Below are 23450 nucleotides of genomic sequence, written 5' to 3'. Positions count from 1 at the left end.
TCTGCCATCTCCACAGCCTGCTTCACCTGCTGTGTGTGTGTGTGCATGTGTGTGTGTGTGTGCGTGTACTCACCCGAGTCTTCTCCAGTTTGGCCTCCTCTGCCATCTCCACAGCCTGCTTCACCTGCTGGTAGGAGCTCCACTCTCTCTGCTGAGCCTCGGCCTGACTGGCCCGAAGTGTACACAGCACTGTCATCAGCTCATCACGCTCTCTAAACACACACACACACACACATAGAGATACACGCACACACACAAACACACACACAGAGATAGACATACACACACACAGATAAATAAGTACACATATATAGATGTCAAAAAACACACACATACACACACACACACACACACACACACACACACACACACACACAGAGATACACATACACACACAAGCACATAAACACACAGATAAATAAGTACACATATATAGATGTAAAAAACACACACACACACACACGCGCGCACACACACACACACACATCACAAATACACACACAGATATACACACAATCACAAATATACATATACACACAAGTATATACGCACACACAAACAAATACACAATCACAAATACAGATATACACACATACACACAATCTTCATTAACTTTAATGACGTTTTAAATAAAAATCTGTCTGGTTACACAGGCAATCTTAATGATATGCATCGGTGTCCCTCTTCACCTTGCCTTTGGCTATAGTGGGGAATAACTGATTCACGATCGGAGTGGTATCCTCAAGATACATACAAAGACGTCGAAAGCAATCATCCAATGACTTAAATCAATTACAGGCTGCAAACCCTGAGATGATGCTGAACATGGCCTTAAAGGCTGGAAGGGGAATTACGCTGATTTTTCACATAGATGTCCGTGTCTCAAGGTCACCAAGTACTGCCGGTACGTAATATAAAAAAAAAAACAATCGGTTTTACGTTGCTCGAGTTAATGCAGCCAACAGCTAAGGTACCCAGGCAGCTACAGTGCTACACTCTGGTGGCATGAACATGGGGGATAGGAGACATGCCTCCAGAGTTTGAATTTCCCCTTGGGGATCAATAAAGTATCTATCTATCTATCTATCTATCTGAGTTTAGTGCAGGAGCTGCCTGGCTGCTTTAGCTGCTGACTGCAACAACTCAAGCTATCGTCGGAGTTCTCCTTTAAAGGTGCTCTAAATGATGGCATGAGTTTTTTAGGCTAAAACATTTTATGTCATTTACTGCAAACATCACGTAACCAACCGCTAGCTGTCTGTGTCCTGAATACACTCTAAAAAACGCAATCTCTGTGGACAGCCCAGGCTCCAAAAACGGCAACAAAAACAACCTGGGCAAACCTAGCCCATGAAAACATAACAAACTGTTCCAGCAAATCACAGACGAGATGCGCGTTTAGGAGAGTTGAAATTGCACGAGAGCAGCGCAGGAGGGAGGGGGAGGAAGTAGCGAGCTAGCTCTCTGTTTTGTTTGAAAGTCAACAGAGGTGACGTTACCCAGCATTGCTTAGATCACCTTTAAAGGCTTAAAGGCTACATTTGTCCATCATCATCTAAGACTCATGATAAATTGACTATACATGTAGATTACTCTCCTAGATGCCTTTTACTCACATTATTAGTTCTATCATAGTGGTTTACTAAGTATACCCACTGTGTACCCACTGAACTGAACCCACTGTATACTTAATAAACTTCAAAATGATATATTTCCGAGCAGGAAACTACCATGATCGGCATACATAAAACATTCTAAACATGTATTTAAAAAGGCACATGACACACATACCCACAACACGCACACAAAAGAAAGGCTACAATAATCAGAATTTGCTCATATGAACAATATGAAATGTCGGCGATTGATTCTCACTTGGTGATCCTCTCAATGGCCTGCGTGTGTACGTTGGTGTGTGTCTCTGCCAGAACCGCCTCATGTTGGACACAACGCAAACACAGCCCCCCCACCTGGGGCTGACCTGCCGACGCCGCCATCATGGCCTCGCGGTGGCGCAGGCGACCTTTGACCTCCTCACTCTCCCTCTGGGCTGTCGCCAAGTCCTTCCTGGTGACACAGAGGTCAAAGGTTATCTGCACCTGGCATAATCTTAGGGCTGTGAGATTGTGTGTACAGAATAGGAAATGAGCAGACGTCTGTGTGATTATGTGTACACAGGACACTAATAAAATGAGGACATTAATAATCCTTACTCTGTGTGTGTGTGTGTGTGTGTACCTTCACCCTTCCAAACACCCGAATTTAAACCTGGCCGTTTAATCTTGTGGTTAGTGTGCTGCACACAAGAATCCAGAAGATCCCTGCTTTAAAGCCCAAGGTCAAACAGGTCACACTTACTTCAGAGCCATCACCTGTGCCTCCAGGGTCTGCAACTGAGCCTGATAGAGAGTCTTAAGCTGGTCCTAATGCACACACACACACACACACACACACACACACACACACACACACACACACACACACAAAACACACACACTCAAAACACACACACAGACACAAAACACAGACACAAAACACAGACACACACACACACACACACACACACACACACACACACACACAGACACACACACACACACACACAAAACACACACACACACACACACACACACACACACACACACACACACAGACACAAAACACACACACACACACACACACAAAACACACACACACACACACAGAGAGAGAGAGAATGTTAGGTGTTTAAATGTATGTTTAAATCCTCATCTCCACAGCATGTTCCATGTGCATGTGATGGCCCATACCAGCTCTCTCCTCCACTTGTTGTCCTCTGCCGGGTGGGGGGTTCTGGGGGTGGGTTTGGGCTTCATGGCCCGTTCTGGACTACTCAACTGGGCCACGGGATTCATCTGCAGCAAGACACCAGCACAATCATGCTGCTATCAATTAAGTAAATATGAATGTTGCTACAATTCAGCTGACCATGGCGACCCAAAAAACAAAGGCAAACGACCTCAAATTGACAACAAACACAAAGACAACAGTAAATCAGTCTAGATTAAAATACAATACAATACAATTAAAAAGTTTGTGTTCTACTGTGTATTTTTAGACACCCAGGTCAAGCATACGGTATATTGTGCATATATGCATACATTGTAAGTTATTTTATATTATTATAAATATAAATATTATATTGTAAAATATGGTATATTGTGCATATATGTATACATTGGGAGTTATTTTATATTATTATAAATATAAATATTAAATATTATATTGTAGGATAAGCAGACAATTTTGAAAAAATGGCAACCAAATCTCATGACCGGGCAAGCAAAACAGAGCATTGACTTGGCCAGCAGGCAAGCTGGGAAAATCAGGACTTTACAGTGGCACATGTGGACATGATTCCACGGGCACTGTCTCAGTAGGCTAGTTACTCACTGTGCTATGGTCCCTTAGTAGTCTAGTTACTCACTGTGCTATGGTCCATCAGCAGGCTAGTTACTCACTGTGCTATGGTCCCTCAGTAGGCTAGTGATACTATGGTCCATCAATAGGCTAGTTACTCACTGTGCTATGGTCCCTCAGTAGGCTAGTGATACTATGGTCCATCAGCAGGCTAGTTATTCACTGTGCTATGGTCCCTCAGTAGGCTAGTGATACTATGGTCCATCAATAGGCTAGTTACTCACTGTGCTATGGTCCCTCAGTAGGCTAGTTACTCACTGTGCTATGGTCCCTCAGTAGGCTAGTTACTCACTGTGCTATGGTCCCTCAGTAGGCTAGTTACTCACTGTGCTATGGTCCCTCAATAGGCTACTCAGTGTGCTATGGTCCCTCAGTAGGCTAGTTACTCACTGTGCTATGGTCCCTTAGTAGACTAGTTACTGTGCTTTGGTCCCTTAGTAGGCTACTCACTGTGCTTTGGTCCCTTAGTAGGCTACTCACTGTGCTTTGGTCCCTTAGTAGGCTACTCAGTGTGCTATCTGAGATGGAGTGGTCCCTTAGTAGGCTACACAGTGTGCTATCTGAGATGGAGTGGTCCCTTAGTAGGCTACTCAGTGTGCTATCTGAGATGGTGTGGTCCCTCAGTAGGCTACTCACTGTGCTGTGGTCCATCAGCGTCTCTGCAACTACTTTGCATTTGAGTTCCTCGTGTAGCCTCTCATTCTCAACAATCACCACCCGCACCCTCTGTTTCATGCCCACAAGCTCCTCCTGCAAACACACACACAAACACACACAGACGATGCACACAGAGAGAAAGAAAGAGAGAGAGAGAGAGAGGAAGCAATGAAGACATAGAAATAGGCACCCAGGCTGACTTGCTTTGTGATAATTAAACGATTCAGATCAACTATGGTGTGTAAATATGTCTATGCATAAGTCAGAATGGTCCACAACTGAATCCACTTAATTTAATACACTGTGTAATGAAATCTCTGTACGGGTATGTTTTACACAGCACCCACAGTAGCAAAGAAACCAGACATCCCTCTCGGGAGGACTTTATGACTGGCCATCTCTCAACAGCCAACCCCAATCAGCCATCAAACACACCTTACAGAAGTTGACCTCAGCCTCCAGCTGCCGAATGTAATCAGACTGCTTGTGAATGATGGGCACTAGATCCTGCATGGCAGGCAAGCTGCCTTTCAACTCCTCAGGAGACTTCTGCTGAACAGTGGGCAAAAGTTAAAGAAAGACAGTCAGTTATTGTCGACGAAGACTGAGCATAGGCACACAACTCAAATGTATGTTTATTAGTTACTCGCCAAGGCCTTAGCAGAGGGATTACAATTCCCTAATCAATTGTCATCTATATAATGGACTTAGGAGGACCAACTGAACTCCGACCTCTGACACATCAATTAAAGGATTGAGAAAAGATGTCCCAGTACCTTGGGCGTTGATTTTCTTTTCGATGGCGTGATATTGACTGCTTCTCTTGGCTGTTTTTGCAGAAGTGACCGCAACTGAGATACTGCAACCAAAGAGCAGAGGGTTGAGCCTTGAATAAATTCTTGTTTCTCAAGGACTACGGAGCAATATAGAACTAGGCCTAAGTAGGAGAAATCGTACCAAAGACAAAGCAATAGATATAGATAAACATATAGATGTATAGACAGACAGACAGCCAGCCAGACAGCTAGATAGATAGGCCTAGATGTAATATTCAATGTTATCTCCTGTAGCAGCAATTCACTGTAGTAGTTGCGGTAGGTCTACGTTTGTTTGCCTGTAGGCTACCTGCTTCGCTCTCTTGGAGTTGTTGATGCGATGAATCGTCAACACTGTGGTCTGCATCTGAGTTTGCCTGTCTGTCCACTACCACCACTTCCTCCGACTCGGAACTTCGGTCCAATACAGTGCTGAGTTGCTGGATGCTGCGGTTAGCTTTTTCTGTGAAGTCAAGCAATTTGGAGTTTTTACAATCAGTGACTGGCACAAAAGTAGACTAACTGCGAAATCGTGTTATCTTTGTTTCGTGTTTGTATCTTGTATCGTTTATCATTCATCCATAATTAGAAGTGATTATAGCGACTTTTGCTAATTAACGTGCGTACTGTCTGCAAGCATGTTTCGTGTATACATTATTAATGCGCAGGGTATGAAGTTTCACCAGTTTGCAGTTACCAAGCAGATGGCAATCAAACTGTTTTGAGTGTGCTATCGATAGCCAGCCTGTCATCACCTCGCAGTTTCCTCTGATACGCTCCCAACTCCTCATCTTCGTCTGAATCGGGAGATGGCTTCATAGTAGACTAACGTTATGGAAAGTAGTCTATATACCCGTTTGTGTTAATGCCTTTATCTCAAGGTGAAATACTTCAGTGCTGAGCAGAGTCTGCTTTGCTTTGCCACTCAGACGCTGCTCAACGGTTGCAACGTAACTACACATGCACTTCCGTAAACGTAACATGGATTTGTGGGATTTGAAGTTCTCGGAGTGTCTCTTTGTCGGGCATCATCAGCTCAAGAGGGGGGATAAGGAACTACAAGTCACAGATCTGAATCAACTGCAATGAACGCGAGGTAGGCTTTCAAATGTGGAAATATTTTGAGAAAATACTTTCAAAAACACGTAGATGTAAAATTCGAAAAAATGACTTATAGTTTTTATTTGGTAGGCTGATAATATTTCTTTAAATTATTCGACTGAATGTAGGCTTATTTTTTAGCCGACGTTGCATGCCAATCACAACGCGAATACACGCCCATATGGCCGTGTTGGAAGTGCAGACGCAGGCGGTAGGGATGTCCTAGTTGCCTCAATCTAGCTTGCTCGCAGTCACCGCTATTCGCTAGGAATAACGTTATTGCTGGGCAACTGAGACAATTACCAGACCGACGCTCAGTAACAGTAGGACTGGGTTGGGCATTGTGGACACGTTGGATATAGCTTACAGCCGAGCAAAAGCAAGGATATTTCTTTGGAAAAGAGGGGTGAGTACAATAAAAAATGTTTTGATGAAACATTTATAGTGCTTCTTGAATTTGGAACATCCACATCAGGGAGGTTAGCTACACACAAAGTGGCAACTCGACTCATCCGTTGTGGCAGTGACATGTTTTTCAAAATCTTTTATATCACTTCACAAGCAAAAAGTATGTCATGCTTGTCTGGTCAGTTTATTTATGGACATTTGAACACATTTCGTTTGTGCATGCAATTCTACTTAGAGAAAGGATTCCATGTCTCAGAAATGTAGCATACATCCTGCCATGTCAACAACATGGTGCTTTGCTACAAGGTAACAAAAGTGTGTATTGTCAGTCGTCTGCAGAAGCAATCGCTATTCATGACAGCTCGCCTACACTGTAGCCTCAATTATTGCATTGTAACATAGCAAATCCTAAAACAATTAGCCAGCCTCGAATGAATCAGTTTGCCGCTTTGTAATGAAATGGCAGACTTATAGGCAACTAACGATAATTTACACCAGGTAATGAAAAGTGTTTTATATTTTAAACTAGATGAACAGACATGCATTTGATTTGCTGAGTCTTTCTTCACTGTGCTCAGAAGCCGGCTTCTTTCAGAGTCCAAAACCCCATCCTTGACAAAGGCTCCATCGAATCACGAGGATCATAAAAATGCACGTATAGCCTGCGCATCCTGTGGAAACACATGGAAGTAGGTTAATCGGTCAAAATGGTCCTTCGAAAGACAAGCTGATGGAAATGGACCACAATTGATCGCATGGTCGGGGTAGAGCAAGGGTGCTTTGTTTTGATGGAGTAGGGGGCTAGCATGCTATCATTGATCATTTTCCAACTGCTTCAAAATTTGGGGCGGATAGCGACTGGAAAGTGTGTTGCTTAGGCTATGGTTAGGATCTGCAAAGCCTGATAAATATCTATAAAGATATTTTGATCTGAAATCGCAAATGCAGAAAAATCAGGGCGAGTGGAGTGGGTAAGGTCAGAGAATAGACTGCACTCCCTCTTCACCTTATGCCAAATGATACGTCTGCTTCTAGGATTGCAGCAGTGATCTCCTTGCCGCCTAACTGCTGGATAGGCTAATTGGAACATCGTCGGTCATTTGTTCAAGTTTTGTTGCCACTTTACAATGATAGATTGTACGGGAATCAAGAGAATGGCAGTGACTGCGGGCATGTCTACGACGACATGTCATTTTGGTTCTTGGCACTCCAAATATAATTTTGAACGACTGTATGTCATGCTCAAACTCCCATTTCTGTCTACAGGGCGTTTGACCGTTGTTTAGATTGAACAAAGTAGCGGGATGGAATAGCCTAAAGGGCTCTTTCTCTAGGAGCGCAGTCTCCTCCTCCAAGCAACTCGACTTCTGGGCCGCATGCCACTGTTAATCGTAGACAGAGCTCTCCCTCCTCCCAGCCGCAGTCTTTGACCACAACTGCATTTTTTGGAAATCTGCTTTTGGGGTTTCTGGACAGATTCACTTGTCCACTATGTGTAGCATTGATCTTTTTTTCGCTCTTTAATGAGAGTAGTCATTAGGCCTTCTTCAGAGGTGAGAAAATAACCGGTTTAGTTCTGTCACATTATTTGTTGACACAGGACAGGAGTCTTACCATAGGCCTTTCCATGCCAACAGGAAGCTAAGTTCTCTATAAGGCATATTGTTCTGAAGAACAATGGCCCACACTACAACAAGCCAACAACATGAGCTTTCATTTTGCCCTGCAAAATTACTTTGTAGCCTGTTAAAAAAAGAGTAGCCTATGATATGTGATCCAGCTGAGAAAGTATGAAGTTGTTTTTCAGATAATTTTCTCCTGCCTCGAGTGTCTCATTTGTCTAGCCCAGGGAGGGATCACATAGTCCCTGTTTTGTAGAGTCAGAGAGGGTTATGAAACCACATCATAGGGCGAGTCTACAAATGTCACACACACACAGTCGTATTGGGTGTAACGATATTTCCCCCCGCCGTTTTCCATGTATGTTTTATTTGAGTGAATTTTTAGCACTGCCACTGGATGCTTTTGTTATTTTTTTCCAGCAACAACATTTATTTTTATTCTACAAAGACCATTAACTTCAAAGGGGTGGTTCATGGCATATCACCATTGCTTTTGTGAACACAGAGGGTGTCGTGTTTCTTCATTGGTTGAGTAGTCTACTGTTCATAACATGAAATATCATTGTCATCATTCACAATTTCTCCATGCCATTAAACAACTGTAAGTCCAGGAGTGAAATAGGCATGTAAGTAAAAGCACCAGAGAGATTGGCTATGAGCAAACAACCACAGAAGGAAGATTAAAAAGCAGAAGTTAAGGTTTAGGGAGCCTGATTGTGATAGAAAGTGATAGAAAAAGGAGAAAGAACCAGACAGTGTGAAGAAAGAGAGAGTGTGGAGGAAGGGAGTGCATTTTTTTTTGTCTTCAGGCTTTGGTGATCCTGATGATAAATAATTAATCAGACCACGGCATCACTTCCTGTGATGGTCCGCCTCTCAGGGTCGTCCCTCCGGAGTGCTTCCTGGTGTCAGGGCCTGTGTGATACGGTTGTTTACAGGAGCCGGATTACATCAGTCTGCAGGCATGTGACATACATTCAGACTCATTACATGTACAGGGATCCTCTGAACGGTTTCAGTTGACTGATTCTATGGTTATAGGCCATATATTGTGTGAAGCATTTGGAAAAAGTGCTCATTATTAATGAAAATTAAAAAAGGGTTTTAAGCTTATGTAGCATTCTTTATCAATCATGCTGTAAATGTGAATAGTATAGGTCTATTTTAACATCAGTGTTAACTATAGCTTTGTAATTATCCATTTACGATGTAGGGGGGGGGGGGTGAATAGCTGTATAGGGGGTGTGATCTGATCCTGAATGAAGCAACCAGCTGAACTGGTTGGTGTCCGGATCGATCCAGATGTCTACTTCCTGCGTGCAGACACAGTAGTGTGAGGTCACGCTCGGGACAGAGCGAATAGCTGCCCACTCCTACCCCCGCACAGTAGGACACACATGCTGCTAATCTAGCTGAGGGGTCACACATGCTTGCTGCATTAGTAAGTGGGATACTGTAGAAGTAGGAAGTGACCGAGAAAGCTTTGGTCCATGCTAAAGGTCCGAACCAGTAGAGAGTATAGATAGAAGCTATAGTGATAAGCAGAGAGTATAGAAGCTATTACAATGTATACACTGAAATGATATATACATGCAAATGGAATACGTCTGGGGGAGGGAAAAAGAATAAAATGGTTAATGGACTTAGTATAGTCCCACAAGACAGTATGAAATGATGTTGAGGGATGGGGGGTAAAAAAAGCAGACAAAGATATGCAAGCTAGAAAGGTCATAAAATAACAAGGGTTAGACCATTCGTCTGGGTATGTAGAGAGCTTCACTAATGGACTTATATGTGTTGATGCGTTTGGCAGAAATGTGTGGGTGGAGGGAGCAGCCTTCGGAGGACATGTTTTGGCAAAAAGCACAATGTAGGTTAGTGTGGCGCCCATGATGCGCCCGCCGGCGCGGGTGTTCCTCAGGGCCATTGCCACATGGCTGCCCAATAGGGACTCCTTCCAAGAGAACATGTCACACCACCATGCAGACTTCAGAGGCGCTAAAACAACTTACTTAGTATAGTATTCAGTAACGAGCCCCCTTCCCACCGAGCGTGCATGCATGTTGACACGTGGTCAGTGCTCATTTACATATTAGGTCACATGTGATCCATGCGGGTCGATAAACATGCTATTCTATCACCACACTGGAGATGGAATCTATACATTAATGTAAGCCCCTGCATTAAAGGATGGATTAGTTGAGGGGGTTTGTTTTAGGCACCATGTGTTCTTATATAGATTTTGATGAGCAGGCTGTCTTGTTCTGTGTTCTGTGGGTGTTGCGCCATATGGTCTTTTTTTGCTGCTCCCACAGATTTGCTTATGTTGCCACTCCACTCCTATTCACCCAGACTGCTATCAGCAGGGGTGGCCAGACCTCAGCAAAGCACACGTTTGGATTCACAATCAGAAAACCAAAAACAGCACTTCATTTATGTCCCAGCTCCTCCTATTTATGTTAATTGCACACTCTGGCATTTAAGAGTTATATATAAATTATAACTATTATAAACTACATATTATGTGTTTATAACAAAAGTTTGGACACTCTTTTGACAGTGAAAAATGCAAAAACTAGATTCTTGGATGGTCCAATATAGACTGAGTTGCTATTTAAATTTAGGGCTAATTGACTTATACACTACTTTTGTACAGTTACTTAGTTGCTAAACAACAACAGCAAAGGTTAAATTACCATTATATGACATGATTCATGATTCAACATAATTCATTATTACAATAGTATCTTGTCTGATATCTCCGTTTTGATTAGTTTGATTTAATATGATTTATTTTGGTAATGCCCATGATAAATATAATGTGTATGAAAAAAGATGGGCCCCTGAGTGTTTTCTGGCCACATGAGGAGATTCATGTGCTTAATTATTGCACAGTAGGGAACAATGCAGCGAGAAAATACCTTTAGATTTGCATCGGTACAAATCGATTCATGTTTCTGCCATCTTTATATTTTTTTGGAGACAAATCTCACAGGAAATGCCCCAGACTCTATTAAAGTGTAGCTAATTAGTAATAGATATGCAGTGATTGGTGAGACATTGGCTGATTCAGACTGCACCATATGGGAAGCTGATGATGGCGTGGTTTAACGGTGCATGAAGCCTTTTGTCATCCTGATAGCCGGAGCATATTTCAAGCAATGGAAAAGTTAAGGACAACAAACAAAGGATGCCAAGACGGATGTGATTATATTCAGCAAAGTATGTTCACGGAAGTATAGTTTTCTGCATTAAGTGTATGGTTGGTTTCTAGGCCACTGTGTTTAGTTAGCTCTCTTTTTGGCGATTGGATGTTTTCTGGGCCTTTTCAGAAGCAGGTCTGTCGGTCAGCCAACAGCAGGGCTGAAATTCAGGAGATGGAGGAAGTCTCCCTGCGACTGGCAGTGACAGCCATTGTTCTCTCTGTTGCAACGGCTGCCTTCCCTCAGGGGTTCTTCTGAATTGTGAAATAGTACAAAAATATCTCAGTGCAAAACCTTCATAGGAGGGATTATTTTAAAAGCCTCTCAGGGTGACATCACAGTTTTCAGGGAGGTTATCTTTAGAGTGTCGCTTTAAAATGCATGCCATTTTTTTTTTTCCTCAGTCTGAACTGGCGTCTGCGCATTATTGTTTGGTGTGTTGACACTTAAAAAAGAAATACTCTCTAGGAGTGTGATGAGGTGTGTTTGTGTTTGGGTTGCATATGCAAAATAAAGCTCTGAGCTTTTATACTACAGGCTGCACAAGGGAAAAAAGAGAAACTAGGCCATCTTGGTGCAGACGTCAAAGTCAATTGTCTGCCTGCTCAGACAAAGACAGGAGCTGTAGTATCTCTGAGACATATTCAGCTCTCTCTCTCTCTCTCTCTCTCTCTCTCTCTCTCTCTCTCTCTCTCTAGCTCCTCTCTTCCCCTCTGGCTTAGCGCTTTTCTCTATCTTCCAAAATCTCCCACCAAGATTTAAATCTCCACGCATTTTTAAAAAGGTTGGAGATGATTTCCTTTGTTACCTAGGTCACCTAATCAGCCCCCCCCCCCCCCCTTACTATTTCACAAATCAGAAGCTTTGAGCTTGGGAATGATGGTGAATTCTTTGGCAGCCTGAGATGGCACCCCTCCCCCAGATCTATTTGGAACTGCAGATTCATTAGGTGGGTTGATAATGGCTTTTAATGGTAGTGAATAGAGATGTCTGCTGCAGACAGACGCAGACTTACTTACACATAGTAAATACTCATTGAGGTCAGAAGTCATTTCTGAGTCACTCATGCAGTGTCTCCCATATTAGTGGCTCTCTGATGCCTGCAAATTATATAAAATATCCCGTAAATGTTTTTTTTTCCCCATTGATATGCATCCCTGAAATGAGTTATTGTGGGGTGGGATGTCAGTCACCATGACTTGTCTGTCCTTGATATGTCTGAGGAATGATTCTCCTTTGAGAGTCATAGAGATGGTAATACTGAACATTGGTGGTGGTGAGGTTCCCCTTTCACCGTAAAGCACATTCGGTGTCTTATAAAGCGCTATACAAATATAAGTTGTTGTTGCTGTTGTAACTAAAATAATCGAGAATTCCTACTTGTATGAAGAGATTTTATTTATTTATCATTTTAGAGTTTTATTTCGGCCACAGCACTGCACAGGCGTGTGTCACGCCTCTCCAGTTCATGAACTGTGAGATACATTAAATAAGAATGATTAAATAAAGGTCTTTGGCAGCCTAAATTTCTCTCTGCATTCCTACGCTGCGACCTTGGAGACAGCCAAAGGACGTTCACTCCTGTAGACAGCAGGAGGCCCCAGGAGGCTGCGTCGGCTCAGTGTAGAACAGTAGACCGAAGCTGAGTCCAGCGCCATCTTCAAATGTGGGCTACAGCCGAATTCAATGCACACGTTTGTGGCTGGTGAGAAGATGACAAATGGGAAGAGTACAATCTGAGTCCACACACAATGCCATCCTGGATTAAAGCAGATGAGCTGTGGCGTAAGTAGCCAAGTAGCCTCCAACCATCGCGGAGCATCATAGCAGAGATGCTAGGCCAAGGTAACCAAACTTTCAGACATCTCAGAGCATTACAGGAGAGCCTGTAAGACAGCTCACTGTGTGTGTGTGTGTGTGTCTTGCGAGAAAGAGAGAGAGACGTGAGGGGCACGGTTGCACCGTTATAGCGAGAGGCAAGATTGAAGGATATTGCATGTCTTTATCTGATCAAGTCTGCCTGAGTATGTATAGTATGTGTGTGTGTGTGTGTGTGTGTGTGGAAGAGTGAGATGGGAGGGAGCGCTTGTCCCGGCTGAGTTAGCACTGCTCTGGGACGGACACTTGCACAGCAGTTGCATCATCTGTCCAGCTGCACCACTGCAGGGAGGAGTCTGCAATGTCCTCACTCACTAGAGGAGCCGCAATGTCCTCACTCACTAGAGGAGCCGCAATGTCCTCACTTTGTCCTCACTCACTAGAGGAGCCGCAATGTCCTCACTCTGTCCTCACTCACTAGAGGAGTCTGCAATGTCCTCACTCGCTAGAGGAGCCGCAATGTCCTCACTCACTAGAGGAGTCTGCAATGTCCTTACTCACTAGAGGTCTGCAATGTCGTCACTCACTAGAGGAGCCGCAATGTCCTCACTAACTAGAGGAGTGCAATGTCCTCACTCACTAGAAGAGTCTGCAATGTCCTCACTCTGTCCTCACTCACTAGAGGAGCCGCAATGTCCTCACTAACTAGAGGAGTGCAATGTCCTCACTCACTAGAGGAGTCTGCAATGTCCTCACTCTGTCCTCACTCACTAGAGGAGCCGCAATGTCCTCACTCAGAGGAGCCGCAATGTCCTCACTCGCTAGAGGAGCCGCAATGTCCTCACTCACTAGAGAAGTCCGCAATGCTTTCAAACAGAGGAAATGTCAAAGGGTTGACTCTGTAATGGATACAAAGGTCAAACACTATTCAGTTCCCCGTTTGCTCCAATTGCTTCTCGTTTCTAACTGGATGAGCATGTGTGTAGATTTCACACACAGCTGCTGAAGCTAGGAGGCCAAGGGAGAGTAAGTAAGTAAGTGTGTCAGCAGGAATGGACAGCAGCCACTCTGTGTGCAATACAGGACCTTAGCCTAGCGCACTGTGTGTGTAAAACAGGACCTTAGCCTAGCGCACTGTGTGTGCAATACAGGACCTTAGCTTAGCGCACTGTGTGTGCAAAACAGGACCTTAGCCTAGCGCACTGTGTGTGCAAAACAGGACCTTAGCCTAGCACACTGTCTGTGCAATACAGGACCTTAGCCTAGCGCACTGTGTGTACAATACAGGACCTTAGCCTAGCACAATACAGGACCTTAGCCTAGCGCAATACAGGACCTTAGCCTAGCGCACTGTGTGTGCAAAACAGGACCTTAGCCTAGCGCACTGTGTGTACAATACGGGACCTTAGCCTAGTGCACTGTGTGTGCAATACAGGACCTTAGCCTAGCGCACTGTGTGTGCAATACAGCCTAGCGCAGTGTGTGTACAATACAGGAAATTAGCCTAGCGCACTGTGTGTGCAATACAGGACCTTCCATAACTGCAGTTATTAAACTAGAAACGGCAGTAGTGCCGTTTGTCTGAAGTACTATGCTTTTCATGTCCAAAATACTGCATGTTATGGGGGAAAAACAGCAGTTGTCCTGCATATGAACTCCAAAACTGCAGTTTTGACACTTGGCACCAGTTTTGGACAAGTAGCCTAGCTTAGCCTCAGAGTTTTGTTGGTCTACATTGGCTGCTGGTCATTTCACACACATTTTCACTCACACATACAAACACACACACTTTTTGTCTCGCCTGGATTTACAAACACACACACATACGCACACACACACACACACACACACACACGCACACACACACACGCATTCATACACAGCGGAGGAATGCTCTGCTATCCTGAGCCAACAAAACCTCGTTCTCTCTGTAGTTCACTGCCAGGGTATGAGTCAGCAACAGCAACTCCTGATACACTAACTGCCTCAGTCAGGGTCCATTGAGGCCGTTGTAACTGTAGAAACCGTAGCACATTGTCCATCTCCACAGAAGAGCAGTCAGCCAGTCAGTGGGGGGGGCAGTCCAGCTTTGCGCCTCCGCAGGACAGCGCTTTCAAAAGATGAGCGAGGAGGACGGGGGGGCAGGAAGTGTGAGGGCCTACTTCCTCTGGCTTACAAAGCATGCCTAGTCAACTCGGAACAATCCCAGTTTGTCCAGTGCTGTCCAAGAGTGAGCGCAGAGAGGGGGGGGGGGGGGGGAAGGAGTGGGGGGGGGGGAGGACTGATGGGTGAAATCCCATTTTGCCATGTTAGTCTTTTCATGGTCGGATTCTTCAAATTTTGGCCTCCACTTCATACTGATGTGGAGTCTCACGGACAACAACACAACACGTTCATTACTCTACTGCTGTGGAACACACACACACACACACACATAAATACACACAGCAGAGCTCTAGGGCAACACAACAACATAACGTGTTCATTACTCTACTGCTTTGGGACACTCACCCTTCACCCACATACCCGTACAGAAGCACCAACACATGCACACACACACTTACGCTGTCATGAAACATAATTACGCACTCAACTTTCACACACACACATAAATGTACACACACGCACACACACACACACACACATATAGAGCCACACACTCACACATGCAGGAAGTGGCAGTGCCCACTGCAGGTCTAGTGGGTGGTGACTCATTTTAATGAAGGAGGACTGTGTGGCTGCTCCTCTGGAATAGGTTAGCAGCATGTGTGCCCAAAGGAAGCTAGAGCCGTATGCCACACCCCTTTCAGCTGGGGAGCACTTTCATGTGTGTGTGAGTATGTGTTTGGGTTTTTGGGTTTGCATGTTTGTGTGAGAGAGAGAGATGCCTAATGCCTTATGAGTTTGACTTTGTTGTGCCACACTGGGCTGATTCTCAGCGCCTGACTATGCTGGGGCTGATGTGTGTGTGTGTGTGTGTGTGTGTGTGTGTGTGTGTAGGTGCAGTATAGGAGCTTGGAGCTAAACAGATTCTTCTTTCTTTTCCTTTTGTTTGTCTTCACTTAACACTCCACCACCATTCTTCTGCGTTATGTTCTCAGCTCCATATTGTGCCGTGTGCCCTCCTTCCTTTCCCTCTCTGTTTTGTTTCAGGATGTATTTAGTCATCAACATCTAATTATCCCATTCTCTTGCCGTCGTTCGGTGACTTTCTCAGTCAAAGCTAAAAAAGTTAAGTCGAACCTTATCCTCCTCATCCTTAATCCTTATCCCCCTAAAACCAGATCCCCGGCCAGGTCAGCTAGCGCCCCGCTAAGAAAATAATGTTGGAGTGGCACAGCGCCCAGGATCAGATGTTCTGTGGCCGTATGAGTGTATTATATTAACATATTTATTGCAGTACATAGCAAGTAGCTGGAAATAATACTTTATTTCTACCACTGTCCCAGAACACCCCCTCCACACACACACTTCTCCCCAGACTTAATTGCGCCTCAAGGATGGTGCCATTCCAGCCTTCTGTCCTCACACTGTCCAATGTCTTTTTTATTTCTCTCTGGTATGTGGGCTGAGATTGTGGTCAGGCATCTTTGTGTGTGTATGTGTGTGTGTGTGTGTGTGTGTGTGTGTGTGTGTGTGTAGACGTGTTATGCAGACGCCATATGAACTTGTGGCAGAGGTGCTGGAGGTTTTGAGGTGGAATGGAAGGACAGCACTGTCTGGGTGGATGATAAGTGTAAAATGGGATTCTGTATATTCTGGTATGTCAGAAAGCCATTAAAAAGCAGGAAAATAAAGAAATAGTTTAGTCTGAATACTCTCAGGAGAATTACTAACACACAACTCTTACATTACTTATACACTACTCGGATGACATTTTTCTGTCGCTTAAAAATCTTTATGTTCTATTATGTAAAATGCTGCACTCTTTTAAGGTTTGTTTATTCAGATTATCTAAATTTGTCAATATTTTTGTTACAGAATACAGAACCACTTTTTAAACTCAACTATCTCAATGCTGTTTTCCTACGGCTGTCTGATGTAAATGTGTTGCAATTTAATTACTTCAATTATCCTAATCATAAAAATCCTTCTGTAGAGGTAGTGGGCTCATATAAATACCTGGGAAGCATGATCGATGACAGGCTAAATTTTAATCTTAACATAGAGAATATCTGCAAGAAAGGCCAACAGCGACTCTTCTGCCTCCGTAAAATGGCAAAATTCAATGTGGATAAAACCATTATGAGAATATTTTATAAATCATACATTGAATCTGTTTAATTTTTTTTCTATAATATGCTGGTATGGAAATCTGAATGTAAAGGATAAAGCCTCACTCGCCAAAATAGTGAAGGTCAGTGGCAAAATCATAGGTGCCAAGCAAAGCAGCCTATCAGACCTGTACAGTAGATTTGTCAAAAAAAAAAAAGGCAGAATCTATTTTATCAGCAAATGGTCATCCTCTTCACCCTGAGTTTCAGTTGCTACCTTCTAAGTCACGCTTCAGATTCCTAGTTAATACCAATAGATATAGACCTTCATTTGTTCCCAGTGCCATTTCTCTATTGAACTCAGATTTTGGAGCTCTGGGCTGACATCATGGTGTTTTTGGTGCACAGTGTGAGGTATGACTTCCTGCTGTATGAAGGTACTCCATGGAGAGCAGAAAGTGTTTCATTTATTTGATACATACTATGTATTATTATTATCATTATTTACATGGATATGTCATGCAGGGATGCTTATCAGCATACCTGTATACACACTGCACTGCTTATCTGCATGTATGTTTTCTTCACCCATTGGGTGTTCATGTTGTCATGTTGTACTTTTTGTCCTATGTTGTCTATGGATGTCTTGCTGCAAACCAAATCGCCCTTAGGGGACAATAAAAGCTTTAAGTAAGTAAGTTACCCAGGCTAACCAAATGTTGACATACTCTGATTTGAATAGTTCGCTCAGATGCATTTCTCTGTGACCCCTGTATGGATACATCTCTTAGTATCTTAAACGTTGTTCCACTTGTAAGTTGCTGGATAAAGATATCAAAATGTAAATGTATCAAGATGTAAATGTCAATGTGAATGCCTAGAGAGAGGAGGAGACAGAGGTAGTGGTCCAATGAGTGACCTCTTTAGAAGAACACACTGTAACATGCTTGCCATATCACTTGTAAAATGTAAGTATTTTACAAGTTTTGGGTGCAGCAGGGCACATTCTAGACCCGTCTAGAAACTGTATCTTACAGTGCAGTGGCTCTGGCTCTGATCTGGCCCAGATGAGGCCCAGATGAGGCTGGGCAGTTAAAGCTGCAGTGGGCAAGTCTGACAGATTGAGGGGACTTAGCCAAAATTTTGAATGCTTACAACTCTCATGCCCCTCCCCCACTACCACCGAGCACCCTCTCATCGAGTTTGTGCTCGTCAGTGAGCACTAGACTGCACCAGACTGTGATTGACAGTCAGATCTCACACAGGCCTGCTCTGATTGGACCAGAAGAACCGGGAGCTATGGATTTTTGCAAAACAAATAACAGGCTCTAGGTGAAGGTAGAAGTGCATTGTTTTTCTAAAACTGTCTGATTTATGTTGTTCTGTCGGAGCATAGTGTCGGTTTCAGTGAATATGATCAAAAAAATCTTGCCAACTGCAGCTTTAAACAGGGGACCCTCATTAATGGGAAACTCAGCTTCAGAAAGTAAAAGTCCTACAGTACCATATATTTGTTCCAACCATTCATAAAAAAACATTCATTCTTATTAGCTCAACATTTCAGCTAGGTAGATGAGCTAACTAGTGAAATCACCTATTTTATGTTCACAGGTAGAAGCAATGCCGGTACATGGTAGGATTTGTACTGTCTGAAGCCAGGTTTCCCATCTCAGGGGATGCTTCAGCTCGAACAAGCACACTTCTGAGACACACACACACCTCTGACACACACACACACACCTCTGAGACTCACACGTGCAGCCCTCTCTTCAGCCAGATGTTGTCTCGGTGCTAGCCGTATGTTAATGATTTATGTGTGTTTCCAGGCACAAAAGTCAGATGGAGGAATCGTAGAAACTGAAAGCCTCGCTCAGCTTTTCAAATCAAAACGTTCCTTTTCCCTCTTTTCTGCTGCTGTCGTTGCTGCTTTTCTTCTCCTCTTCTGTATTCTCTCTTTACCCCCCTCCCCTTTTCGCTCTCTTTTTTCTCATCCTGCTCTCCTCTTTCTCATCCTCCTCTTCTTTCTTCCGAGGTTCACCTCGTCTATGACCTCCCGGTATTGATCATTTCTTCCCTTATCTGCCACATATCTGAACTAATGCAGTTCTTCTCAAGAGTGGAACCCGACACCAGTGCAGGCAAACTGAACAGTCATGGTGTGTGTGTGTGTGTGTGTGTGTGTGTGTGTGTGTGTGTGTGTGTGTGTGTGTGTGTGTGTGTGTGTGTGTGTGCCACTGTGATGGGGTGCAATGTGTTTTCACTACATGCTCTCTTGTTGTTCCCTTGCCTTGAATGGCATTGCATCATCAGCTGGGTTTTTGCTGCACATGGATGAAGACCAGTCGATAACTAAGTACTACAGGCAGCTGTTCTAGTCGTCATGGCGCTCACTGTTCTACCCGTCATGGCGCACAGCATCTGCCCCGTGATCACTCTGGTTAGGTAGTCAATGTTTCATATCGTCTGCATGTGCCGAGAAGCGGCCTGTTTTATAGGTTGGTTTTGAATGAAAACAGTCTTGCACAGCCCCACACTCCCCCATACACACACTCCCCCACCCCCCTCCAGTTCCTGTCCGTTGGAAATCCTCTCTGGCAAGCGCTCGTCTCTGGCACTAAAAAAAAAAAATGATGACCATGATCTATGTGTGTGTGTGTGTGTGTGTTTCGGTTGGGCAATCTGCTGGTTCTGCAGAACTCTGCTGTGCTGAGCGCCTAACGACTCTGTTGTTTGGGAGCGTGTTGTGCAACATTGCTCTTTTTATTTCACTCTGGACTCAGTCTGCAGCGGCTTTTGCATGGAGAAATCCATGTAGTGCATCCCTGCTGGGATGTTGATAAATGCTCTCTAACGAGACCTTGGAATGTGCCGGTTTACAAACACTAGCTGAACCAGAGGAGGAGTGATCGTGTGAATCACTGCAGTAGCCTGCTAGAGCCTGGAGAAGTGTTAGTGGGTCATCTGGAAGAGAGAGGGAGAGAGGGAATGAGAGAGTGGGGAAGAGCATTAGGAAAGAAAGAGAGAGAGAGAGAGTGGGGAAGAGCATTAGGAAAGAGAGAGAGAGAGTGGGATAGAGAAGTGAGAGAGGGAATGAGAGAGAGAGAGAGAGAGTGGGAAAGAGCGTGTTTTGGGTTGTAGAGGTCAGGAATGTTGGCCTTGCTCAGTTCCACTGGCCAACATCTGAGCAACAGCTGGAGCAGTTGAATGTGACCTCTTTTATCCAGTCACTCACTTGCTCACACACTTGCTTAATTATTTGTGTATTTATCTGTTTATTTATTTGTTTATTTATTTATTTATTTATTTGTTTAGTAGCTCAAAATGAGAGGAGGAGGAAAATGAAAAGGAGGGAAACTAAAAAAAAAAAAAAACAGCTCACAGCAGCGAGCTCTGCCAAGGTGCCTACATCACTTCCTCTCCAGCATCTGGCAATGATCAGGGGAGTTGGAAGAGGGAGGATGGGAGGAGAGAGAGAGAGAGAGAGAGGAAGGGAAGGAGGGAGGGAAGGAGGGAGGGAGAGAGAGATGGAGGGAGGGAGACACAGAGGGGGGGAGGGATGAATGAGGGAGGAGGCAGTGAAGAGTCCCAGGCGAGTACAACAACCGTTAGCTGTCTGCTGCCTCATGTCTTACTCACACACACACACACACACACATACACAATGCCAGTCACACACACACACACACACACACACACACACACACACACACACACACACACACACACACACACACACACTCACACACACACACACACATACACAATGCCACAGTCACACACATGTACACACATATTCAATCATTTAACAGATGTTCTGTTTTTCTTCCTCTGTCATTCTTTCTCAATCTCTTTCCCCATCCACTCATTCTTTTTGTCTTCCTCTCTCTCTCTCTCTCCCTCTCTCTCTCTCTCCCTCCGTCTCCCAGGATGACGTAGCGGCCCGCGTGTGTGTGTGTGTGTGAGGTGACCCTTGTGTAGCGGAGCAGTCATGAGTCTCACCTCCTGGTTCCTGGTGAGCAGCGGGGGCACGCGGCACCGCCTCCCACGAGAGATGATCTTCGTCGGCCGGGACGACTGTGAGCTCATGCTGCAGGTAAGTGCAGGACACACACACACACACACACACACACACACACACACACACACACTATATCTAGGACAGATTTCCTTTCTACACCCTGGTATACTTCATCCTGTTTGACATGCGGTATCTCTGACTGAGCCACATTCCACACATTCCATCCTACATGAGAGAGGAGGAGAAGAAATGTGTGTGTGTGTGTGCCTGCGTGCGTGCATGCGTCTGTGTGTGTGTGTGTGTGTGTGTGTGTGTGTGTGTTCTGTGCTGTGCTGTGGTGTGGTGTTGGGGATCAGTTTCATTCCCCCTCAGGCTCGTTACCATAATGAGCATCAGAGTCATGTGATCTCATCATAGCCCATCTGTGGTCACCATAGTATTCCCCCTGAAGGGCAGGAGGGGCCGAGAGGGTGGCTGGCTGAACACACACACACACACACACACACACACTGATTGGCTTGACTCCATTGCAGCACATGGTCCCTTACACTCTGCAGTCTGTTACCTCATCAGCCCACTGGCCTGATGCACAGGGGCTAGTGCTGGAGCATGGAGTCCTCTTTTACTCTTACAGATGTGTGAGAGGTGCACACACACACACAGATGCACACACACACACACACACAGGTGCCCAGACAGACAGACACGGACACACACATACACATAACTCACATGCACAAACATGCACATGCGCACACACACACACACACACACACACACACACACACATGTGCACACAATTCCATGAATTTCATGAAGTATAATTTTGTCTAGACATAGCATGAGAAATGTTTAAAGGTGTAATCATTAAGTCCACACACGTTGCTTAGGCGAAGGAGAGGTTGTAGCAGTGGTATTGAGGAGAACCTGTTAGCGTAGCCCAGCGTCGCTAGTCTCATGCAGCCCTGGCAGACTGGAGGGAAGTCACAGGGACTCTATTAATAGAAAGTGGGGCACATACCTCACGGGTTATATTTTGATAGCTTGGAGTCTCAGTGCTAAATGAAGTAGATGCTGTGGCTTCACAGGGGGGGGGGCAGAGAGACATACTGTATTTCACAGTCGGCCAGTCATAGGACGATGGCAAATATCACACCGCATGAAGGCATTTACCGTTATAGACCTTAGCGTGCTAAATACTGCTCAGAGCAGGAAAGGTGTGGTTGGGCCTCAATACATCACTCCTGTGCATGATGAACATTTGTTTTGTCACATTACGGATTTGTTTGCTTTTTGTTTACTGTAAGACAGGGAAAACATAGCAGGTGTAGAGCAAGCAGTAATACACACACGCAATAATGCACACACGCAATAATACACACACGCAATAATGCACACACACAATAATGCACACACGCAATAATGCACACACACAATAATGCACACACGCAATAATACACACACGCAATAATGCACACACACAATAGATTGTATGAGCAGGGTGTTAGCAGCATGAACTGTGCCTTCCGAACAACACGAGGGTATGAAGTCTTAACAGCATTTTCGTTATTTATCAATAAAGAAAAGAAGAAGGAAGCACATTCCTATCTGTTTCCTTAGCGCATTCCTCTTTGTTTTCTTAGCGTATTCCTATTTGAAGAAGCCTTGTGGCAGCGCGGTTAATTGGAGCTTAGATGAGCTCCCTGTATGTTTGTGTGTTGCTGCAGCGCTCCACTCCAGGTTAATTGGATTACACTAACATGGGCAGCGCTCTCTTTTTCCCATAACATGACCTTTGACCTCTAGAGAGCTGTAATCCTTTGCACTGAGCTCCTGAAGAGCACTCCTGGATAGCGCCGTATCCCCACACAGTAGAATATTCTGGAAGTGATCTTGCAAGGATACAGTGGATTAACAGGATCAGATCCATGGCCAAATTAACCGCCATAAGCCTGAGGTGTGTGTGTGTTCAAATCTGCAAAGACAAACACAGTGAACTTCTCACAAGGGTCCGAGGAGGTGGTTTCCCACAATGCTTGAACGTTTGCTTCTGTTTTATTCTTTCATCAGTTTAAACGTTGTGAGATGTGGGATGTTTTTTTTACTCTGTGACCTATGTGATAAAGGCCACCCTT

The 23450-nt window shown here is 44.5% G+C and overlaps 2 protein-coding genes across 4 annotated transcripts in view; one reads left to right on the top strand and one right to left on the bottom strand.

The window, feature by feature from the left end:
- Positions 1 to 5887, bottom strand: part of sdccag8 (SHH signaling and ciliogenesis regulator sdccag8) — an 80831-nt gene extending 74944 nt beyond the window's left edge. For 2 of the 3 annotated variants that reach the window (XM_048270167.1, XM_048270170.1), the window contains exons 1-9: positions 5687 to 5887; positions 5242 to 5394; positions 4893 to 4975; positions 4552 to 4668; positions 4096 to 4209; positions 2790 to 2894; positions 2359 to 2423; positions 1876 to 2067; positions 74 to 212 (exon numbers count right to left, since the gene is read on the bottom strand). In XM_048270167.1, coding sequence (XP_048126124.1) covers positions 74 to 212; positions 1876 to 2067; positions 2359 to 2423; positions 2790 to 2894; positions 4096 to 4209; positions 4552 to 4668; positions 4893 to 4975; positions 5242 to 5394; positions 5687 to 5750 — 1032 coding nt within the window. In that variant the 5' untranslated portion in view covers positions 5751 to 5887. The remainder of the gene's footprint in view (positions 1 to 73; positions 213 to 1875; positions 2068 to 2358; positions 2424 to 2789; positions 2895 to 4095; positions 4210 to 4551; positions 4669 to 4892; positions 4976 to 5241; positions 5395 to 5686) is intronic. The other variant, XM_048270169.1, reaches the window with a different exon arrangement.
- Positions 5888 to 6246: 359 nt separating this feature from the next.
- cep170aa (centrosomal protein 170Aa) overlaps positions 6247 to 23450 on the top strand; it is a 71661-nt gene continuing 54457 nt past the window's right edge. Inside the window, 2 exon segments of the mRNA XM_048269384.1 lie at positions 6247 to 6438; positions 21224 to 21390. Coding sequence (XP_048125341.1) covers positions 21286 to 21390 — 105 coding nt within the window. The 5' untranslated portion in view covers positions 6247 to 6438; positions 21224 to 21285.

This window comes from Alosa alosa, chromosome 18 (genome assembly GCF_017589495.1).
Source record: "Alosa alosa isolate M-15738 ecotype Scorff River chromosome 18, AALO_Geno_1.1, whole genome shotgun sequence".
NCBI lineage: Eukaryota > Metazoa > Chordata > Actinopteri > Clupeiformes > Clupeidae > Alosa > Alosa alosa.
The sequence above is the reverse complement of the archived record's forward strand: the minus strand, read 5'-3'. Positions and strand labels throughout refer to the sequence as shown.